General features: G+C 46.5%; 1 protein-coding gene across 12 annotated transcripts in view; it reads left to right on the top strand.

Moving 5' to 3' along the window:
* Nucleotides 1–15991, top strand: part of DHRS12 (dehydrogenase/reductase 12) — a 134620-nt gene that overhangs the window by 106816 nt on the left and 11813 nt on the right. For all 12 annotated transcript variants that reach the window (XM_079903092.1, XM_079903093.1, XM_079903095.1 and 9 more), the window contains 2 exons: nucleotides 3804–3896; nucleotides 5201–5282. In XM_079903092.1, the coding sequence (XP_079759218.1) occupies nucleotides 3804–3896; nucleotides 5201–5282 (175 nt within the window). The remainder of the gene's footprint in view (nucleotides 1–3803; nucleotides 3897–5200; nucleotides 5283–15991) is intronic.

Below are 15991 nucleotides of genomic sequence, written 5' to 3' on the forward strand. Positions count from 1 at the left end.
ACTCCTCGCCACGTGCAGTTCATCACCATCTCGCTGCCTGGATAGAAGGGCACCACGCTTTTGTCTGGCAGTTATCTCCTTGGGCAACTCTTTTTTTTTTTGGCCACACCGAGTGGCGTGTGGGATCTTAGTTCCCCAGGCAGGGATCAAACCCAGGCCCCAGCAGTGAAAGCACAGAGCCCTAACCACTGGACTGCCAGGGAATTCCCCATGGGCAACATTTTTAAAAAAATAAACTTTAAAATTTCAGAATAGTTTTAGATGCATAGAAAAGTTGTGAAAATAATGCAGACTTTCCATTTACCCCACACCCAGTGTTCCCTTTGCTAACGTCCGTCTTACATGAGTATGATTCATTTGTTAAGCAAATGAACCAATATTGATACATTATTACTAACTAAAGTCCATTCAGATTTCCTTAGTTTTTACCTGCCGCCCTTTGTCTGTTCCCAGATCCCATCCAGGATCCCACGTTACATTTAGTTGTCGTGTCTCCTCGTGGCTGTGACAGTGTCTCAGACCTTCCTAGTTTTTGATGACCTGGACAGTTTTGAGGAGTGCTAGCCAGGGGTTTTGTATACTCTCCCTCAACTGGGATTGGCCGGTTGTGTTTCTCATTGATGAGAACGGAGTGATGGGTTTCCGGAGAAAGATCACAGAGGTACAGTGCAACCTTTGCACTTCCTGATATGGCTGGAAGGTGCTGTCAGTGTGCCTTCTGTCTTGTGCAGATTGATCCCATCAACAGCAAAACACCAAGATAAAAAACAGGGGTTTCTACTCTCCAGTTCTCCCAGGCCAACGTGGAATTCCACCTTCTTAAGAATTACTGGTTTAGCTTCCTGAGTACTAGACATTAATAGTAACTATCACCTCATTCCTACATAGTGATTTCTGCTTCCAAGGGCACATTCATGTACTGTCTCCCCTTTACCCTTCAAACTCACCCTCTGCCCTGGGTAGAGGCTTCCCGTGATGTCAACTCATGACTCCTGGGCCACCCAGCAGCTAGCTGATGGTGGTTCACCTATAGGAAGGATCCCAGTTGAGTTTTGCTCAGTTTCAATAACCAGACTTGTATCCTCTTTAGGTTTAAAGAGTGAGTACAGGACTTCCCTGGTGGCACAGTGGTTAGGACTCTGCACTCCCAATGCAGGGGGCCCAGGTTCGATCCCTGGTCAGGGAGCTAGATCCCACATGTGTGCCACAACTAAGAGTTCACATGCCATAACTAAGGAACCTGCGTGCCACAACTAAGACCGGTGTGACCAAATAAATAAATATATAATTTTTTTTTTTTAAAGTGAGTATAGGGCCCCCAATGTCTCCTAGGTCCAGCCTCGTCATGTGTAGATCAGCAGATCAGGGTTTTACACACTGGCACCTGCCTGGTTCCTTCCCCTGGTCACAGCAGGCTGCTGGCCTCTCCGTCTGGGTGCCTTTGGGCTTCCTGGTTTCTTGCAGAGGGAGCCAGATGATTCCCTTCACCTTTTCAGGACGCTTCATTTCACCAGGCTCCAAGGTTGATTTGTCTATAATGGCGAGTCCCTCTTCCCTGCTGCTGCCTCTTTTTAATTCTGCGATGCCTTGGGTGCTTCCAGGAAGCTCAAGGAGATTGAGGGATGATCAGAGTAAAATTGATTTTGGCTCACTTGAATCTTGTTGCTCATTTGAATTTTGTTGTTTCTTTGAGCCTGGCTTTGTGTGAGTGTCGCAGCCCTGCTGGTGGGAGGGAGTTCCAGGGTGGTTGCCGGGAAGCACTCAGAACGAAAGGATTAGGCGTGTGGACCTGCTTTGCCGTCACTGGTGGATGCTCACGGCTGACCCAGGTGTGAGTCAGCAGCCTCATGTCCGCTCTGTCTGGGTGAGGGCCTTCAGAGACTTTGTAGAAGAGCATAGTCCTGTACGGACAATGCTTTTCCTCTCCCTGAAGGCAGAGGAAGAGTCAGTTGTTCCAGACTTAAGCCAAATATGGTCTTCAAGCTGATTACAGACCTTCTGAGGCGTGAAAATGTGGGATTGCTTCTGTCTTCTCATTCTCTGAGCCTTTGTCTCAGGGTGAGGAAATATGTTTTAAGATCAATCAGTAGAAAGAAATTCTGACTTGCGTTCAGTGGCTCAGTTAATGGGGCAACTGAGACAGGGCCCTGAACTCTGCTTTATCAAGGGAGTTACAGCTGTTGCTCAGAGTTTTGCCTGTAGGTTCAGCTCCCAGCAGCAGGAATCTGCCTTGGGTTGGTGACAAGTCCCTGACGTCTGCTGGAGCTCAGGGGGAATAGCCTCACGTTCACTGGATGCTGAGAGCACAAGTTTCAATTATGTGCTGAGTACAGAGAAAAAGGGGTAAATGGACAACATGCATCGATCATTTATGTGCATGGCTGTGTGCACCACCGTAAAGGAAAAGGGGGCATTCAGCATGGCTTCTTCGTCAAGGAGTTCTGAGTCTACTGGGGAGGAGGCCATTGTAATGGCCACAAAACATATGTGTGCATGGATGTGTCGTAGTTTCCTACCAATCATTTGGGAGTTTTTGTCAATATTTTGCTCCTAAGAGATTATCGAAGGCACATCCTAACTATAAGATGACAACTTCTTCTGTGACTCAGTCCTTGCTTACGTTGCGTGTCCGTTTCTGCCTTGTGACATGGTTACCTCTGGACGCGGCCTCCTCCCCCAGTAGACTCAGAACTCCGTGATGGAGGAGCCATGCTGAATGCCCCCTTTTCCTTTACGGTGGTGCACACAGCCATGCACGTAAATGATCATTGCCTGTTTATTGCATCTCTATTTACAACAGCCAGGACATGGAAGCAACCTAAGTGTCCATCGACAGATGAATGGATAAAGAAGATGTGGCACATATATACAATGGAATATTACTCAGCCATAGAAAGAAATGAAATTGAGTTATTTGTAGTGAGGTGGATGGACCTAGAGTCTGTCATATAGAGTGAAGTAAGAAAGAGAAAAACAAATACTGTATGCTAACACATATATATGGAATCTAAAAAACAAACAAAAAAAATGGTCATGAAGAACCTAGGGGCAAGGCGGGAATAAAGACACAGACCTACTAGAGAATGAACTTGAGGAAATGGGGAGGGGGAAGGGAAAGCTGGGACAAAGTGAGAGAGTGTCATGGACATATATACACTACCAAATGTAAAATAGACAGCTAGTGGGAAGCAGCTGCATAGCACAGGGAGATCAGCTCGGTGCTTTGTGACCACCTAGAGGGGTGGGATAGGGAGGGTGGGAGGGAGATGCAAGAGGGAAGAGATGTGGGGATATATGTATATGTATAACTTTGTTATAAAGCAGAAACCAACACACCATTGTGAAGCAATTATACTCCAATAAAGATGTTTAAAAAAAGAAACTCAACAATAAGAAAACAACCTGGTTAAAAAAAAAAAAGAAAGAAGGTAGATTTATATATAAGAAAAAAATCTCTAAAACATATTGTTAAGTGAAAAAGAAGGATATAGAACAATGTATAGTCTGATTCTATCTATATGGAAAAGGGGCACACACACACATAATACTTAAATTGTATAATATATAATGCCTGAAAAATACATTTATAAATATTGTATGTACTTAAAATATTTCTGGATGATTTGCAAGAAACTGTGAACAATGGTGTACTTCTGAAGAGTGAGACTTTCCATTTTGTATCATTCCAAACGATTTGATTTTTAAAACCATTTTTTTAAAAAAACATTTTTAATGAAAAGAATACATGTTATCTTTTTTTTTTTTTTTAAGGCTTTACAATTTTTTTTTGTTTTCTGGTTTAGAACATCTTTCTGCACATTGTGGACTTATCTGATCCCAAGACAGTCTGGAAATTTGTTGAGAATTTCAAGCAGGAACATACCCTCAATGTCCTGGTGAGCTTTGTAAACATAAGTAGGGGATAAATGTCATGCGTGTGCCTTTCTTGCCTGTGTGGTTGTAGACTGGTGTGTATGTTTGTGGATCTTTATGGTGACACCTTAGTGAGAATCTTTTATGGGGAGGCCTGTTCAGTTATCAGGTTCACTCATTGGAGTCAATCTAACCCTATTGGTTGGATTTGTGGGGAAAGGAAGGGACCATCCACTGGGTCTGTGGGGGGGATGGGGAGGTTCCATTTTTTCCATAAAATGATGATTTGTATACTGGTATTCCTGAACTCTGTAGATTTGGGGATTGCTACATTAAAATAAGAGGCTCAGGGGGAAATTAAATAAAAAGCTTAGTCCAAAAGAACGCTTGCTGCAGACAAGCACATCTTTTAGTAACACAGTCAGTTGCTCTCCAGAGAGAGCTAGAGGACTCAGGTGGGCTGGTGTCCTTCTCCTCCTCGCATATACTCTGAGCTGAGCTGCGAAATACCAAATAGTTTCTAATGTGCTCCGAAATGTTCACTCAGGCTCAGGTCTACTCTTGCGCTGTCCAACATGGCTACGGAGCATTTGAAATGTAGCTAGTCCAAATTGAGGTGTGCCACCAGTGTACAAATCTGCCGATGTTGAAGACTTAGTGTGAAAAATAGAGTAAACAGAGCTTCTCTTGTGGCGCAGTGGTTGAGGGTCCGCCTGCCGAGGCAGGGGACACGGGTTCATGCCCTGGTCCGGGAGGATCCCACATGCCGCGGAGCGGCTGGGCCCGTGAGCCATGGCCGCTGAGCCTGCGCGTCTGGAGCCTGTGCTCCGCAGCGGGAGAGGCCACAACAGTGAGAGGCCCACGTACCGCAAAAAAAAAAAAAAAAAAAAAAAATAGAGTAAACTAACATTTTTATATTGATTACATTTTGAAATGATACTCTTTTGGATATATTGAGTTAAATAAAATATTAAAATCAATTTTACCTGTTTCTTTTTACCTTTTTAATGTGGTCACTTTCTAGAAAACTTAAAATTATATACTTCTATTGGACAGCGCTGGTCTAGACGAATTCCTGGGGCACTTTATCATGAATTAGGTTGCCGGGCCAGGCCCTGGTCGTCGGAGGTCTCTGCACAGTCCCGAGGCTGAGGCTGCTGCACAAATGGCATTTTCCAGGACGGGGTTTGGAGTGAAGGGACAGTTGAGCAGAACTGTTGTCGTCACATGAATGTGGGACCAGTGGTGGTGGTGGAACTGTGGGGTTTGGGAACAGGTCCTTTGGCCCTATTTTCCTTTATTTTGAAATGGGAACTGTACTTTCTAGATCAATAATGCAGGTTGCATGGTCAATGAGAGAGAGCTCACGGAAGATGGACTTGAAAAAAACTTTGCTACCAACACTCTGGGTAAGTGTAAGCAGTTTTCTTGTTTGCTTTTAGCAAAATAAATGTAGACATAAATTATACTGTAGAAGGATCAGAAAAACATTGATCTACTTTTTGGGTTCTTGGTCCTTGGCGTGATTGCATTTACTTTAAATTTATCCTTCACTGCATTATTATTTCTTCATAAAACACTCTTTTCATGTTTTACATAATATGTGTTAGTGCCAGGAATACTTAGCATTGTTAAAGTTTTTTTTTTCTAGGAAGCTCAAGGCTCATTATAGACATGACTTTGGTGAGAAGGGCAAGGTCATCTTAGGTAGAAAGTGCAGACATGAAAACTGTAGCCAAGGGAGCTTCCAGCCAGGGCTGAGAAAGGTGCAACCATGAGACCAGAAGATGGGCCAAGAAGGGCACTCACCTGGAATGCAGGACCCCTGGGTTCCGGTTCCTGCTCTGTAATAACAGGCTGACTCATTTTGTGCCAGGCCAGTGATTCTCAAAGTAGGGTTCCTGGGCCAGCAGCATCAACATCACCGGGCAGCTGGGTAGAAACACACATTCTTGGGCTTCACCCCCAGCTCTACTAAATCCAAAACTAGGATGGGGCTGAGAAGTCTGTGTTTTAACAAGCCCTCCGGATGATTCTGATGCACACTAAAGTCTGAAAACCAAGGTACCAGGATTTTAACCTCTTTGGATTTTCTCCATCTCAGACCAAGGGGTCTGGAGTACAGATCTTCCTCAGCTTATATTGGGGTTAGGTCCCAGCCAACCCATCATAAGTTGATCATATAGTAAATTGAAAATGCATTTAATCCACCTAACCTACCGAATATCGTAGCTTAGCCCAGCCTACCTTAAACATGCTCAGAACACTTACAGTAGCCTACAGTTGGACAAGATCATCTAACACAAAGCCTAATTTATAATGAAGTATTGAATATGTCATGTAATTTATTGAATACTATACTGAAAGTGAAAAACAGAACGGTTGTCTGGCTCTAGAATGGCTGTAAGTGTGAGCCTTGCTCATTATTGTGATCACCTGGCTGACTGGAAGCTGCAGCTCGCTGCCCTGCATCCCGAGAGAGCATCATACCGCATATCACCACCCCGGGAAAGGTTCAAAATCCAAAATTTGAAGTGCGATTTCTACCTAATGTGTATCGCTTTCACACCGTCATGAGTCAAAAAATCATAATTCAAACCATCATAAGTCAGGGACCAACCGTAGACTATTTCGGTGCCTTTCAACTCGGAGATGCAATGAATCTAAGATTCTCCCCAGTGACTATACCATTTCCTCATAGGAAGTGAAGCTTTTAATAAGGCATTTTAGTTTTTATTTATTTATTTATTTAATTTATTTTTTTGCGGTATGCGGGCCTCTCACTGTTGTGGCCTCTCCCGCTGCGGAGCACAGGCTCCGGACACGCAGGCTCAGTGGCCATGGCTCACGGGCCCAGCCGCTCCGTGGCATGTGGGATCCTCCTGGACTGGGGCACGAACCCGTGTCCCCTGCATTGGCAGGCGGACCCTCAACCACTGCGCCACCAGGGAAGCCCCTTAATAAGGCATTTTAATTCATCCTAAGTCACAAGATGAATGGCGGGGGTTCCTGTGTTTGTCGTTGAAGGTGTCCATTAAATAGTAACCCTCTTCCCAACCAAGAACTGAACAATTTGAGGATTAAGACAGTGGATGAAAGCCCCAAATCACTGTTGTTACGGATAAGGCTGGTTGAAGGGCATGGCTCACGTGAGAGCCAAGTGGCTTCCTTAATGCTAAACCCCAGAGTTAGCCAGCCTCACTTGCTTTGTTGCATCTGGCTGGCCTCAGACAGACACCACCAACCCCTCCCAGGAAGAGGAAGACGTGGGGAGCAGAGCTCAGCAAGCCCAGATTACTGCCCCTAAGTTTACTCCAGTTTTTAAGTGGTCCCCGTCCTCGCAATGGAGAGAGGAAGGGGCTGAGGGAGGATGTCCATTGTTCTCCCTCCAGGAGAAAGAGAGCATCTGGAGTGGGGAAGAACCTTTCTCCCTGGCACTGAGGTTGCATTTATTTCTTCTTAAACAAATCCCTGGGAGCTTGCTATGAAACGCTGCAGGTTTAGTACAAAATATTCCCAACGTTCGCTTTGTTCCAAATGTGGTATCCTTGCCCAAAGTACCAAAAGTACGCACATGTGGGGTCATGCCAGGGTTTGCCTTCTAACTCTCCTGGATGGCGAGGACTCCTAGGGTCCTAGCAGCTGGCCTCCCAGGTGGCTGCTCTCCAGGACCAGCTTTGTGATTTGCGGGGCCCAGTGCCAAACAAAAATGGGGGCCCCTGTATTCAAAAAGTGCAGGGCCCTGTGGGGTTGCACAGGATGAAGCCTGCTCTGCTGCTTCCCCACCTGCCCATCCACCACCCAGCTAAATTCTACTGGGTGTGCGCTGCATGCTGGGCACTCGTGGGTGGCGTACGTATATATGGCACTGAACCCACGTGACCACCCTATGATGGAAGTATTCCTGCCTGTACATTACAGATGAAAACACTAGACAGAGAGCTTGTATAACTTGCCCAAGGTCAAGTGGAGGAGCCAGAATTTGAACCCAAGTCTGTCTGCCTCCAGAGCCCATGTTCATAACCCAGATGAGTTCTACCAGCCCCCAGCATCTCCTCCCTCAGACCCATCCCTGCGTTATCGTGAGATAAGTGCTAAAGGGAGGCTGGGAGGGGAGTGACCAGCCGTGCCAGGAGAAGCATGGCCCAGGGCTGGGGACACTGCTTAGAGGGCCTCCTGGGAATCTGCCTTGATTGAGAATGTGGGGCAGATCTGATAGACTCTCACGGAACTGCCTTTTTTTTTTTTTTTGCCACGCTGCAAGACTTGCTGGAGCTTAGTACCCCCACCAGGGACTGAACCCAGGCCACCGCAGTGAAAGCGCAGAGTCCTAACCACTGGACGACCAGGGAATTCCCTTTTTTTAAAATTTTATTTTATTATTTATTATTGTTTGGTTTTGCTTTTGCCTCTTTGATTATACAGCTGATTATGTTGTACTTTTGTTTTGGATCCGGTCTGCTTCTAAGGACCTTGATATCTCTTCATTTTCATTTCCTACCTGTGTTAGAAACATTTTATTGATCCTGCCAACCTCTCTGAGAAGCATAGTAATTCTCATGCTTAATATTTATTCCTCCTCTCCAGAGGGGAAGACGTAGTCCAACATACACAGGAGCGAGTCAGTGACAGAGAGGGCAGCTTGACGTACTTCTGCTTTACAGATGAGGAGATACAGAGAGGTTCAAATATTGTCATTCTGAAGCAGGTGCAGAGCCAAGCAAACAGCCCATACCTCTGTCTGAGTCCTAGGAAACTGCTGGCTGCCTTTCTAATGTGAAACATGTTTTCATGGCCTGATTATGTAACACAGGTTAGGTTGTTTGCTATGTTCTAAGATTCCGTTTGGCCTCTAGAAATACTTCCAATCCCCAGCCAAACATCAGTAGATTCCTGATACTCTGAGGACAGGACACAGTAGGATTTGCAGAATTTATCACCAGATCCTAAGAGTTCGGGAGGTGGTGGATTAGTGAAATACTGTCAGAGCCCATGGCTGCATGTGGCTCTTTGTGAAGACATCACAGTCTATGAATCAGATAAAGTTTGGAAATCATTCTCCCTCTCCTTTTGCGGGGATGGGTGGGGCATGGAGAGATTTTCATAGTTTACTCTCCTAGGGACGAAAATGAGCCGCCCCAGGGTAGATTTGTGGGGAGACGAAGCGTAGAGGTGAAGTGATCTGATGAGACAGATGCTGTTTGGTCGCTGTACTTGCCCCTGTGTTTCGGGTCTTCTCAAACCATATCCGTTTTGCCTGTTGGCGTTCAGTGGCATTCAGAGCCCGTGAGGAGTGAAGACGGATGTGGGGGGGGGGTGGGTGGGTGGGGGCAGTGCTTCGCTGAGTGCTGTGCTGGCAGCTGGCCACAGCCCGAGCACCCGCCGATCACAGCTCTCACCCGCCTCTCAGCCCCTCTCACCCCCGGCACACGAGACAAGGATGCCATCCACCTCCTCCGAGACAGCTGTGTCATCAGTTAATTGGCTGTAATAAACAGGCAGTGGTGCCTTAGATCTTTGGGAAAGTTCAGTTGAGGTCATCTTGGAAGGACGCGCCTACATCAGTGCGCGGTACATGTTCTGTCCCTTCACATTCTGTTATTTGGGGCTTTCTGCTCACCGGCATAGCTCCACACCCAATGGTAACTGCTGTTTAAAGCAGGGACCCAGGGGCCAGAAACACCTTAATAATAATGACGATAATAATAGTAATAATAATGGCACACACTGAACACTTCCCATGTGCCAGGGGCTCCACTAAGTGTTTTTCTTGGACAATCTTGTTCAGTTCTCATAACAACTTTATAGATTTCATAAACAAGGAAACAGGACCAGAAGTAGTTTGAAATCAGAGTCTGAGTGACTCACCTTCCTAAATAAAGGACAACAAAATTATATTTGGTCCATTTTTGTTATAGGCTTGTATCTGTCAGCTCTTGCTACATAACAAACAACCCCCAAATCTCTTAGGCATACAATAAATAAGCATGTATTTCTTGTTGACTCTTAGGCAGGTCTGCTGGGTGGGCTAACGTCGGCTGAGCTCAGTAGGGTATCTCTAAGCAGCAAGTTGGGTCTGCATTATGTTCCAAATTCTTGCATCCTCCTTGGACCATTAGGCTGGCCAGAGTGTGTTCCAGTGGCAATAGCAGAAGCCCAAGTGTGCAAGCACATTGCAAGCCCCTGCTTGCTTCAGATCTGCTAACGTCCAGCTGACCAATGCAAGTCATTTCACAGAGCCCAAAATCAAGAGTCAGGGAAACATACTCCTCCCAGGCAACTGGGGAAGAGAGGGTGAACATTGTCAAACAGTAATCTACGACAAGGGTCTATTTTATTACATTCTAAGTCTTTGGAAATGGGTCATCTGAGTTTGGTGTGGTAACTATTAACCCCAAATATTTAATGAGCAAAATATCTTGTTTGTTCAATAAACATTTAAAGAGCACACACTGTAAGCTGGACCCTGTGGTCAGCGATGAGGATTCAGAAATTATATGGACTCCTGGTCCAGTGGGGGAATCAGACACAAACGATGTCAGTAACCACATGGTTAAGTTCTCTTTCCGTCCATGAAGGGAGCTGGGGTCCAAACCCCAGGAAAGCAGAGAACAGTACTTCCAAGGTGAAATAGCCCTCAGGCACTAAAGGTGTTTGGTGCCAGGCATTCTTATGTGTCAATAAGCCTTACTCGGAGCTTCACCTATGTGCCATTTGGCTCCTAAAACCTTCCAGCTCCCAAACCTTCAGGATTCCCAGAAAGACACAGTACCTGGGGCTAGTAAGCACTGTAGAAATGTCAGCTAATAACATCCAAATCCCTTCACCTGGAACTGAAGTCCTTTGTTATGGTACCTCCCCCACCTGTCCAGACATACTTCCATGGTTTCCCAGCATGGATCCTCTGCCAGTCAGCCCATTCGTTTTGGAACCTGTCACCGCAGGATACCTCCATGCTTTTGTTCCTGTGGCTCCGGTGCCTGGAACGTCCCCTTCCTGGTTCACTTTCACTTCTCCTCCGTGACTCGCTGGGAGCACACCAGCCTGGAGCTTGGCCAGCGCCTCTCCTCCTTTGGGCTCCCAGAGCACACTCTGTGACCCCATCTTAGCACCATAGAAGTCACCCTTTGATAGGTGGTTTCTGGCACAGAGCATGAATCACTGAGTGCACGCACTGCCTGGCCCTTGCGAGGAGCTCAGTCCGTTTTGAGCTGACCTACTGGGTGGGTAATCCAGTTCCTCCAGCTACGTGACTGTGTGCAAAGTGCTTAAACCGCCTCAAGCCTCACATTCCCATTCTGTAAAATGGAGACCATGATGCCTTTACAGGCTAGAGGTGAGGGTTAAAGAAGGAGTTGTAAGTTATTTACCCAAGAGAAATAACGTGTTCACGCAAAAATGTGTACGCAAATGTTTATAGTTGCTTTATTTTTGTTCATAATCACCCCAAACTGGAAACAACCCAGATGTCCTTCAACTGGTGAATAAACTGTGGTGCTTCCATACAATGGGATGCTATTCAGCAATAAAAAGGAACAAAACATTGATGTTTGCAGCAATGTGGCTGAATCTTAAATGCATTGGCGAAAGTCAAGCCAGACTCAAAAGGATACATTGTATGATTCTGTTTATATGATGTTCTGGAAAAGGCAAAGCTATGGGGACTGAGAACAGATCGGTGGTTGCTGGTGGTTAGGGGTGGGAGGAGGGTGTGACCACAAAGGTAGTAGGTGACTGTGAGGGAATATTTGGGGTGACGGAATGGTTGTGAATCACAGCACAATCCAATGCATAGAGTTACCCAATTGTATGCATTTGCAAGAGCTCATAGAGCTGCACACACCCCCGCCCCCCCCCCACAGAATTTTACTGGATGTAAAAATATATAAGAAAAAGCAAAAAGATAGGAAAGTATCATAGCTGTCCGCACAGTGAGTCTGTTTCTTGGTAAGAAGCAGACTATTTGCTATGATTGACTTGAGGTGCCCTCCTTGAATCAGTGCGCTCCCAGAAGGGGCACTGTCTTCCCTCCAGCCTAGAGCACAGGTCACCCTGCTCACGCCTGATAATAGAAGGTGCTAAAAGGCATCAGTTGGTGAGGAGTAAACGCAGAGGCACCTTCCATGCTGTGCTGTGCAGAGGCCGGAGAAAGTCCTTCCACTATTCCAAGGATAGTGGAATGCGCAAAGGCTGTGGACGGAGAGATGGCAGTCTTGCTGTCCAGGAGAGTCTTGGGGTGAGGGAAGGTGACCCCATGAGGAACCCTTGACCGGAGCCAGAGTTCCTGATTTCTGTGAGCCCACCTGGTTCTGGGTAAAACTGGGAATCAGGCAGTAGTCACAAAAGAAAAGGTGATCAGCCAGCCTCAGTGTCTCATTGGCCTTCCCATCGTTCCTCAGTGGCCCCATCGTTGTCCTAGAATTTTCTCTGCACCACCTCTCCCCTAAGAAGGCCCTGAGATGCAGGGAGAGAGGAAGATGCAGGAGGAGGGAGAGAGAGAGAGGGCTGCTGTCCAGCTACATCAGAGGGCTCCCTTAGGTGTCCTTCTCCTGTTTTGAAATCTGGCCCCAAGATGCCCAAGCCCCTCTGATCTCTTCAAACGATGGAACGAATGGACGCTGGAGTATTATCAGGTCCCCAGCAAAACCAGTATGGCTTCAGCAGCATCCCGCATTCTGCACCATTCCCAGTTCCCTTCCTCAAGCCTCCTCTGTTCCTTCCCTCCAAACATTTCGTCTCCCCTCTCTCATTCCCTTGGGCTACACTCCTTTCTGGGTCCCAGCTCACAGCTCAGTAACCAAGGATCTGTGCTCATCTTAGCAGGTACCATCTTAGGACTTTGTGGGGGGGCAGGGTAGGGAGGTCGTGTTTATTCAGGATCGCTTTTTTCTGATCATAAGACAAATGTGTCTTCTTTTAGAAAATAGGGAAATAAAAGTATCACAGAGAAGCCAAGACTCTCCCGTAATTCCATCATTAAGATAAAACCACCATTAACATGGGTCTGTTTTTTCCAGCCTTTTTCTATGTGTGTCCCCTACTCCGAGGAGGGGCCACAGTGTGTATACCATTCTGAGTCTTGTGTTTTTCCAGGTAGCATTATGTTATAAATGTTTTCTCATGTCATTAAACATCCTGTAAAATGTTCCTTCTCTTTAGAATATATTCTGTTGTATGAATGTGCCATAGTTTAGTATGTTTAGCCCCTATTGTGGGATATTTAGCTTGTTTCCAACTTCTCACTGTTGAAAATGGTTCCACCATGAGTACCTCTGTTCATTCATTTTTGTGTGGATCTTTGCTTATTGCCTTAGGATGGATTCCTAGGAATGAAATTACAGACGCCTCGTTTGTGACCATTTTTGAGACCTTTGACCAAATTGCCAAATACATGATACATTAACCAAATTGCCCGCCAGAAAAATTGGAGCAATTTGTATTCCCACCAGCATTCTTAGTGCTTATCTCTCCCTATCCCAACAAGCTCTGGGTCCCACCACCTTTGCAAAAGTGATAGATGAAATCTGGCCTCTTACTTTTCTTTGCGTTGCTTTGGTTTCTAGTGATATTGAACTCGGCGATGGTGCTTATTTATTGGCTATTGGTATTTCTTTGCAGAGTTGCCTGTTCATGTCCTTTGCCCATTTTTCAATTGTGATCATCGTCTTTTAAACTGTTGGTTTATAAGCCATTTGTGGCACATTTATCACAAGTGCGTTCCTCCCTGACACCTCCTCCTCCCCAGTTTAGCAAATTACTTTTTAATTCTGTTTTTGGTGCTTTGGTTGGTCACACAGAAGTTTAAATTTTCTATGTAGTCAGGCTGTATATCTATTATTAAGACTGATTTATTCGTTTTTATGGTTAAAAAAAATCCTGGTTACTCTAAATACTTGTTTTTTCCCCTTATTCTCTTACAACATTTTCTCTTATTTAGCGTTTTCGTCCACTGGAAGTTATTTGGGTATTAGGTCGGTAAGGACCCTTTTCTCCTCTTTCTTTCTCTCTTTCTTCTCACGCTTTTTAATAAACAGTGTCACAGCTCTGCTTACATATTGCATAATCTTTCCTTTCTTTTGAGTTGTGATGCTCTCTCTCTCGTGTACCAAATTCTCACTAAGTTGCTTCTCTTTCCAAGCTCCAGTCCGTTCCACCGATCTAGTGATTATTGTCACGACTGCACTATTCTCATTATTCACATACATTTTACTATCTTCTAGGGCAAGCCCTAGCTCATCACTCCTCTCATTCTTGAGACATTTTCACCCAGAGGACTGATAGATTGGGGTGAGGAGGCTAGACTTCAGGCATCAGGGGAGACTGGTGGGGTCTGGAGCTCCTGAAGCTACAAGGTAGGACCCCTCGGCCCCCAGAACGGCTTTGGAGCCTTGGGTGAGGCTCTTGGTCTAAAACTGCACTGCGGGGGGGTGGGGGGTGGCTGTGCCGCCTTCCTAAGGCCAGAATGGATAAACCCAAAAGTCAGAGATCTTCTGCCCCTTGGCTTTGGTTTTCTGCCAGCCATTGAGGCTGCTTTGGATGAGGCAGAAACACCTTCCAGAGCTGAGCCCCTGGGCCACGATGGGCCTCCCCACCTGCCTGCCCGCCACTCCGGGGTGGGGTCTGAGCCACTGCAGTGCCCGGGCCGGGGTGAGCTCTCTCGGGGCCCCGTGGGGACCACGCCTCCTGTTCTCCCAGCCAAGGAGCACTGGCCCCAATTCAGGAAGCCACTGAGGTGCCCGACCCCATCCTGGCCCGGGGGCCCAGGACCTTATGGGTTGATCTGGCTGGGATTCCATGGGCGTTTTTAAAGGAGAGCTACTCACAGCAGTTCTACCACACACCCATTTGGGGAATTTTAAAAACAAAATCCCAATTAAGCACCTTCATGCTTTTAATAAGCCCATTCTCTCCCTGCTGTAAAGCAGGCTCTTTCCTTGTGCCCCAGGTGTAGTACCAACAGCCTCCCTCTCGGATGTGACAGCAGGGAGTGATGCAGTCATCTTCCACCAGAAACACTGGTTGAGCTGTAGCACCCTGAGGTACAGACCTTGGATGGCCTGGGGAGGACAAGGAAGTGATAGCATATTCACTTTTGTGGGTTACCTGGAGCCCAAGACAGGTGCCAGAGCTCCCCCCTCTCCTCTCAGGCGGACCCTTCCCACCTCACAGGTGTCCATTCCCACATTTAAACAATGCTGTCCAGCTGCTCACAGCTTCAGCCACCCTTGAGTGAGCCCTCCCACCCCCAGGCTCTTTGCACAGACTGTGCTCCACGCCTGGACACCCTCCTCCCATCCCTACCCTCTCCTAGCACCCTGCAGCTTAGTCCTGCCTCTCTCGCCTCTAAATCTTAGCTGAGGTGTCCCCTCACTGCTAACTCGGCCCCGATGCCACCGCCACCCCACCCCATGTGCTCAGAGCAGTCTCTTCTGCACAGCACTGACCTCACTGTGGGTGTAGGTTCATTACATAATAACCTGTTAATGCCTGGTGAACACCCTGCAGTCAGGGAGTTCTCACAGTATCCCTAGTATTTATCACTGGGTCTGGCATTTAGCAAGTGGAACCGGAAGCGGGGGAAGTTGAGGTTGGGGGCAAAGGGAAAGATCTGACTCATCCTCACTGCTGTCTGACCCCAAACCAAGAGTAAATACCCCACGAGAAACTGATGACTCTAATGCCTCTTAATGCCTCATTTTCTCTGCGACTCTGTGCTCCCAGCTTCCCCAGGTAATATGATCTTTGAAATGGTCTTTATATAATTTGTAAAGTCAGTGTGTGAGGCCCCTAGGCTCGCTATGGGATGTTTGTGTTATTGTACCAATGGGAGAGGTACCCAATAGTATTCATCACGCAACTGTCTGCTCCTTTAACATCTACACCAGTAACCTGCCAGGGGTAGAGGGACAGTCATTTTCTCCGGCAGATAGTACAATTGGTAGGAGCATATACCCGAATACACCCGCTTAGTAACCAATGTGGCTTTATTTCAAGCTGGCTGTGAAGGTTTCTTAATAGAAACTCCAATCAGTTCTCCTATGCTAAATGTAAACATTGCAGTAGATTTTTCTCATCAAACAATACTTTTAATGCTACTGAAATATATCATACCCATGAT

This window comes from Stenella coeruleoalba, assembly GCF_951394435.1.
Source record: "Stenella coeruleoalba genome assembly, chromosome: 18".
NCBI classification, from domain to species: Eukaryota; Metazoa; Chordata; class Mammalia; order Artiodactyla; family Delphinidae; genus Stenella; species Stenella coeruleoalba.